Source organism: Lycium barbarum, chromosome 7 (genome assembly GCF_019175385.1).
Source record: "Lycium barbarum isolate Lr01 chromosome 7, ASM1917538v2, whole genome shotgun sequence".
NCBI classification, from domain to species: Eukaryota; Viridiplantae; Streptophyta; class Magnoliopsida; order Solanales; family Solanaceae; genus Lycium; species Lycium barbarum.
In genome coordinates this window covers 37978138-37985660 of record NC_083343.1, presented here as the reverse complement: position 1 = coordinate 37985660, position 7523 = coordinate 37978138, and the positions used below count along the sequence as shown (strand labels likewise).

The window sequence follows — 7523 nt, the reverse complement described above, 5'->3', positions numbered from 1 at the left end:
GATTTTCAGATTGATTAGAATCCAGATTTTGACTCGGATCTGTTTCTGACCCATTTTTCCCCGATCAATTTAAATGTTCCCGTCATCCGTTAGAACACAACTTTTCTGAAAGGGTGCAAACCTTTCTGAACCAATGCTTTCATGACTATATATAACCTGTTGATCTTCAGATATTCCTTATGAATTTTCTGATCTTCTCCTCTCTTCTTTTTCTTGCATATTAAATTTATGTGTGATTTACAACCTTTGAGTGAGTTCACTGTCGCCGGAGTTTGCAGTACTGCTACAACAGTGAGTAAATCGTTCTATCTTGGGAGGATATATTCCATAACCTTGGGTACATTGAGGGGAATAATTTCCTTAAGGACACATTGTGTATTCAGTGAGCTCGATTTAATTCTTATACATTTTCAAATACTGTTCTTCTAAAAATTTCAGTTTCTGGTTTAAGTATATTTTCGGATACAGGTTTATAACAACTTTTCCTAAAAACGATATTTGCTCCCTCTTCTCTGTGAGATTGCTATGGAATTATATACAAATAGTTTTAGTCGATATGACTAGGGAACTTGGTTGTTGAAAATAGGAAACTGGAGAAGAAAAAGTATTTTGCATAAGGTTGAGAAGGAAAAAAAAGTTACCATCCAATGTAACGTTGAATTGGTCTACATGAAGGTGTTTTACTTGACATAGAATTTAAGAGATAAAGAAAGACTTTTGAAACTTGTGGGTCTAAAATAAATCATAAAAATTTGTGTGGCTAGAAATCATTTTATTAAAGTTAAAAAGGTAACTTTAAAGTTGATTTTTTTACTGAATTCAAAAAACTGTCATTCTTTTTGGAGTTGACTAAAAAGAAAAGAATGTCATATAATTGGGACCGAGGGAGATAATAATTATATTCAAACAATAATTTTCTAGCGATGCATGCTGGTCTAGCCCGTACTACTTCGTGGACCAAAATTTACCGCGACAGGGTATACTCTTAATTCTTCAGTTCTAAACACTAATGTAGTCTCCTCTCTATCTTGATCGCACCTTGAGGAATGCATCGTATGTTGGAAACATATGTAAATTTAGACGAGATTTGAAAAGAACGTTTAAGGTAAACTGGATATCTTGTGAAAACACCAACTACAAACTACATAGCCAGACAAAAGGTGGCCAAACTGTAAGAACAAGAAGGACGAGGTAGAAATGACGTGGGGAAAAAACAAAGAACTCCTCGAAATACATTCTCATTATAATGAAGGAGAAACAGAGTTGAATCCAAGCCATTGTTGTTCTAAGAGCTCATAGGGCTATCTGGATCATTTAGAGTAGCTATTGCAGTTTCAATCCTCAACTTCAAAAGATCCCTCTCTTCCTCATCAGCCTGGAAAAGATAAATCAAAGTGACTCTATATATTAGCTACTAATTTAAATTATTGAACTATTCACATTGGAGAAGCATAGTAAGAAATCATCATTTTATAAGTACACTTCAGAATCCATCATACAAAATATTGACTAGTTATATAATTGTCAAAGAGCTTAGTCTTGTCAGAATACCTTATGTTAGTTCATACAGGGATTAGAGTAATCCTAGGTTTTATTGGAAGGTCTATGGCATGTAAATCAAGGCAAAAGACTAAGAAACAAGTCTCAAAATGATGAATACCGTGTCACATTAAGCGGAAAAGGTTCTTGGGGGTCCTTTGGTATATGTAATACGATGGATATTTCAGGATTAAATTTGGGAATTAAATTTATCCCAGATGAGATAAATTAGTCCAAGAATTATCATTCTAAGACTATAATTCTGAAATAATTTAGTCCCCGCCAAACGACTTCTTAAGGTTTTCAAGTGTTTGCACCAATTAACACGAGGGGACAAGTGAAAAAAATGATTTAATTAGAAGTCAGCTTTACACATATTATACCACGTGCTCGATTGTTTATACCTAGCTCTGGAACGATAAAGGCAAATAGACAATCTTGGCTATGTTTGATTATACAGTAACATGATTTTGCACGCTCATTAAAAAAGCTAGTAATTAAAAAGATAACTTGACTAAATTATCTTTATTTATTTTTTAAAATTGACTTTTCTTTCAACATATTAATCTCCCCCCATATTTATTAGAGTAAGAGTAAAGCTTTAAAAAAAAATTAACTATATTTTGATCTTTTCTAAAATGACAAATATGTTGAACAACTTATTTTTAATAAAGTTATGACAACTAGAAATGATTGGAGGGAGTACTTAATAATTACTGCATCGAATCGAGAGTGAATGATTGTTTTGGAAATTAGAGACATAATCTTACTAATAAATTGTTTTGGCAAGAGACACATACGGACAAGAACATCATTTAAAGGAAAACCTTTTTTTTTTTTTTTGATACGCCACTTTCGTTAAGAATAAATTTATCCTTTTCTTGGTTCTGTTTTACAATTTCTTTTGTTCCAAAATATTTGTATCTTCTGTTTCGGTTAAAACCATTTTCAAATGAAGAGCAATCAACTTTCCCTTCATAAATTGAACAATACTGGTCTAAAAATACGTCATCAGATTTTGATTAAATAAAAATACAAATACTAGTTTAAAGTACAAGAAAGTTATTATATTACTAGCATTTGGTATATCATATTAAGTAATTTTTATTCCTTTTTTATTTATAGTGTAATAGATACATGCTTCAAAAATGCTTATTTTCTTTTTTAATCAAAAGCGTGAATAAAGTTTTTTAACAAAAAATGTTCGTCTTCTCTATAAATTTCATACAACTAAATATGCAAAATATTTTTTTTATATAAATTAAATTTGTCTTTTAATAATTATTTAAATATATTTAGCTATGAATATACCTCATAGGGAGTGAAAGGTAGCATTTTCACGGTATAAGCGGTATAAATATTTTAATTAAAAGATAGAAAGTGTACACAAAACTGGGTCATATTATAAAAATAAAAAAAGACAACCGATCTCGAAAGTCGGGTTTTTAATTGTTAGTTTTTAAGGGGGAAAAGAACATCCACCAATTGTGGAACAGCGAAAAGAATTCAAAATTCTAGAAAAAAAATATATAAAAGGAAATTGTTTGACATTAAGTACAAGGCCATCATATCTTTTAACCTCCTTGAACATTTTCAAGTTTCAACAGACTACAGTAAAGAAATTTCCAGAAGACAGTCTGGATTTTACTGCTAATCATTCACAATAAAATAATGCCACCTTACCCTATAATAAATTCTAATAATGTACTGAACTACGCACATAATCGAACTTTATTTTTTCCATGTGGACCATAAAATATGGAGTATTTTCTTAGCAGGGCCCTAAATTATCACATGGCCCCACATCCTTGACAAAAAGTATTGGACCATGTATTAGTTTGTCAAAATATTGGACCATGGATTATTTTGGTCCTATCTATCAATAGAATACATATTATAAGTTTTCTTGGAAAACTGATCTACATATTGTCTTGACCGTACAATAATTTATCAAATTCATTAAAAGAGTAAAATAATTTAAATATTTAAGTGCTTACGTTTGTTAATATTAATACCTTTTACAAAGGGATATATTTCTTGATTTATATTGTGTATGATCTGTAGCCTGTCATGATTTCAGGAGCTAAAGATTTATGCTACAATTGGTTCACTCGAACCGTAAGAGCGTGATGTCCACGCTCAACATAATTTTGCATTTGTACAAACATGTTTATTGTGTTTTTTCCTTTTCCAGTTTGTCGAAAAAAAAAAAAAGTCTTTGCAATTACGAAAGCCTCCTCAAGAGTAACTCTCGTTTGATACGAGTGATAAGAGATAATTAATCCTAAAATAAAATTTAAGATGAGTTTATCCCATATTTAATTTGAATAAAATCGCATATAACTAATCTCATGATTAGTTATTTCTATTCCTTTGAAAGGGTGGGATAACCATCCCAGAATAATTAATCCCGGTAAAACTTGTTCCTTAGTAATAAGTTTTATTCTTAAGGAGTTTAATCAATATACTGTAAAATATTGTTACACTATCACATCATCTAAATATTAATTCTATAATTGTATATATCAAATATCAATAAATAACTAGCAAACAATGCAAGTGGCATAAAACATTCAGTTAACTTATTAATATATATAAATTAAATAATAAGCTTACGCAATGTAAAACGCATATGTATTTTATTTATTTTATTATCCTTGCTTTACTTTATATGTTTTTCTTTCTACCTTTTAGCATGTTGCTTAAAAAAACTTGGACCTTATTCTGATTGAGCCTTAATTTATTTAATATGGATGCACATGTTAAGTGTTAGATGCTTGAAGAAACTTTCATAACCAGTGTAAAGTGTTACTAGGGAACAGCTCATATAGAAAATTAGACAAAGGGTAACATTAGATAAGATGTTTTCCACTTACAAGAAAAACCAATGAAAAGAAAAAAGAAACAAAAAGAGAATAAAAACAAGAGTAAAGAGGTCACAAGATAGATTCTCTTACCTCAATGAAAGCTGTCTTGAGAAGCCTTCCAGAGAAAGCAGTGATATTTGCACTAATTATTTTGATATTCAAAGATTCAAAGACCTCACAAACTTTAACCATTGTGTCTGTTCTTTTGCTGCAAGTGAGGCTCACCACCACGGTCTTCTCTCCCATTGAATTTACCCTCAACTGCAATCCCACCCATAAAACATTAAATTAAAATTAAAAATAAAACAAGAAGATAATTAGTAACTTTTCTTTTTGGGATATCATTAGAGATAATGCTAAAAAAAAATTCACACCTCAAGTATCACCTATTTTTTTTTTCTATCTAAACTATCATCATCTATGTATTAAAACATACTTAGGTGAAAGTTAGGTAGGAAAGAGGAATAACTAATAGTTGAACTAATCGACTACAAAGTGTGTTTTAATAGATAGATGACGAGGGAGCAATTAATAGTTGAGATGTGAAACTAGGGAAAAATAATAATTGATTACTCCTTTGTACTAATTTATGTTATACAGTTCGTATTTCGAGAGTTAAACTTTATTATTTTGATCGTAAATTCGGACATACAATTTTTTAATTTTTTAAAAAATAAATTATATATTTAAAAATTACATAAAAAAATATTATAAGTCACAATATTATTTTCTTGTGACTAACGAGATACGAATTGTATCACATTAATTGGGAAAAAAAAAAAAGTACCTTTTGCTACCATTAACTCATATCATTATAATGAAAGTGAGAAAAGTGTGTTTTCTCAAGATCTGTTTAATATTCTATTCTTGGAGTAATTATTACCTCAAGAACATCAACAGGGGAAGAGGATGGTGGTGATCTTGTATTTGATCCAGAAGAATCATATCCATACTGTTGTTCAACTCTTCTTGATCTTTTAGGCTTTGAATCAAAACTCCCATCTTTATTATCAATTTCAAGACTGCTATTATTCTTCCTTGACCTTCCAGATTCAAGCTCTGATATCTCTGCTTGAATTCTCCTCTCTTGCTCGTGCAATTCTTGAATATACTCAATTGCATCTTTTATTATTGACGCTTTATCCATCTGAAAAAATAAACACCCAATTAATTAACAACTAAAAAGGAAAATAAAACATGAATAGTACATTGTCAGCAAATTAACAGGTTGAGGTGGGGGTAATAATAGTAGTATTAATGTACTTATTATTTCAAAGAGCAATAATGAAATCAAGAATAGCAAATTTCACTATTTGAGGTTCAAGATTACCTTGCTTATTTTTGGGACCACAGCTCTAAGTGCAAATAATCTATCATTGAGTTTCTTCCTCCTATTCCTTTCGGACACAATGTTTTTGGAGGCCATCGATGACTGTGCCCCATCCGGTGAGCTTGAATCATAATATGCCGATATCTCATCGAAGTAGCTGCTGCATTAGTTTAATCGGTGATGGAATCAAAATTTCTACTAAAGGATTTAAAAATATAAAAAAAAAATACACGATAAAATTAAAGAAATTCTAACATCTAACATATGTAGATAATAAATAATTTGAACTTTGTATATCTAATGTAAATTTTTGCCCAATGAGGGGTTTAGATGAACCCTTACCCCTTGCTGGCTCAGCCCTGAATTAAACCAATCACTTGAGCAAAATTAATTCTAATATCTTGGTTCTAGAGAAAGGACCTTGGATCAATCATAAAGTTGACTCCGTATAGCTCATGGGTTCGAAACGGTAGAAATAGTCATTAATGCTACCCTACTAATATAGAATGTTATGTGCACTGTTTTTTTTTTTGTTTTTTTTTATTTAAATCTTGGTGCTCCAAGAAGAACACAAAAATAAATGGAAAAAGAATAGGAACAATTCGAGCATCTAACTAGGAAAAAATTATAAATGAAAATTTAATAGACCATATATAAATGAAAGTTTACCTATCGAGTTCTTCAGATTGTAAGAACATGTTTGTTTCCCAATAATTCTTATACTCATCACCGATGTTCTCCATCTTCTTGGGTAGAGTAAGGATGAAGTAGAGGGAGACAAGCTATGCTTTAAATCTTATGTGGGTAAAGAGGGTGTAAGCTTTTAAAAAAATGGACATAGTTGAGAAGAAGGAAGAGTGCCATATATAGATGAGAAAAAAGAGCACGTGTGCTTTCCATTTAATTTTGTTTTCAAAGTTTTTATGTTTTGATTTTAGTTTTATTTTTGATCCTTCATGGAAAGCTCTTATTTATCCCTGCCGTCCACATAGTGAGAGAGGTGGTAGGCCTCGTGGTGGGGCATTGTAGAGACAGTGACTGTTTTACAAGTATGGGTTAACAGTTTCCTTTTGACCTACCAAGTTGGAGAGTGAATGATATGTGTCTGATTGAATTTCATCACACTTGCTCTGTCTTAGCTAACTTGCTCTTCGCTATCATAGCGGGCGGAGCGGCATCTCTCATAATCAGAAATTTCGAGTTTGAGGTCTGTGTATGAAAAAATTATTCGTAAGGAGTGCTTCCTCCGAATGAGCCCTACACGGCATGAATCAGAATATAGTCGGGCTTCAATGCGTGAACCGAACACCGAGTGACAAACAAAAAAAAAACAACTCTTTTCATTCTACTTTAAGTGTCTTAGTTTAACTGAGCATGAAGTTTAAATTAAAGGAAAACTTTTGAATCTTGTGATTTTAAATTAAAGATGTGTGTAGTCTTTGAATCTTGTATTATTAAATTAAAGATGTGTGCAGTCTTTAAATCTTGTGGTCTTGAACCTGCCATGTTGAATGTTGAAATTGAAAAACTTATTAAATATAAAAAGAGACACTCTTTTTGGGATAACAAAAAGGAAAGTAAGATACTTAAATTGGGACAGAGGGAGTATTTGATAGTACTCACTCTGTCTCAATTTATCTGTCATAATTTTTAAAATAAGAGTCTCAAATTATTTGTCATTTTAGAATTTACTTTTTTCCATTTTACCCTAAGACGTTGTTTGGATGGTTGTTACATATAGTTTCATAATGTATCGTTTTACATTGTATTGTATTGAACTATATTTG

General features: G+C 30.9%; 1 protein-coding gene across 2 annotated transcripts; it reads right to left on the bottom strand.

Annotated features, from left to right (window-relative positions):
- Positions 1 to 1086: 1086 nt before the first annotated feature.
- LOC132603392 (transcription factor bHLH35) lies at positions 1087 to 6591 on the bottom strand. 2 transcript variants are annotated; one of them, XM_060316419.1, is made up of 5 exons: positions 6406 to 6591; positions 5737 to 5896; positions 5290 to 5553; positions 4497 to 4667; positions 1087 to 1375 (listed from the first exon to the last, which is right to left on the bottom strand). In XM_060316419.1, the coding sequence occupies exons 1-5, from the start codon at positions 6477 to 6479 to the stop codon at positions 1286 to 1288; spliced, it is 759 nt and encodes a 252-aa protein (XP_060172402.1). In that variant the 5' UTR covers positions 6480 to 6591; the 3' UTR covers positions 1087 to 1285. The 2 variants fall into 2 exon arrangements, with proteins under 2 accessions (XP_060172402.1, XP_060172403.1); XM_060316420.1 differs by having other exon boundaries at positions 5737 to 5893.
- Between the last annotated feature and the right edge of the window lie 932 nt (positions 6592 to 7523).

What these genes read in the sequence shown, in the direction of transcription:
- LOC132603392 (XM_060316419.1), bottom strand. Translation starts at nt 6,479, where the DNA reads ATGGAGAACATCGGTGATGAGTATAAGAATTATTGGGAAACAAACATG. An exon ending in CAATCTGAAGAACTCGATAG is followed by an intron (nt 5,897 to 6,405) that starts GTAAACTTTCAT and finishes AAACTAATGCAG; the next exon opens with CAGCTACTTCGATGAGATAT. An exon ending in TCAAGACAGCTTTCATTGAG is followed by an intron (nt 1,376 to 4,496) that starts GTAAGAGAATCT and finishes TATCTTTTCCAG; the next exon opens with GCTGATGAGGAAGAGAGGGA.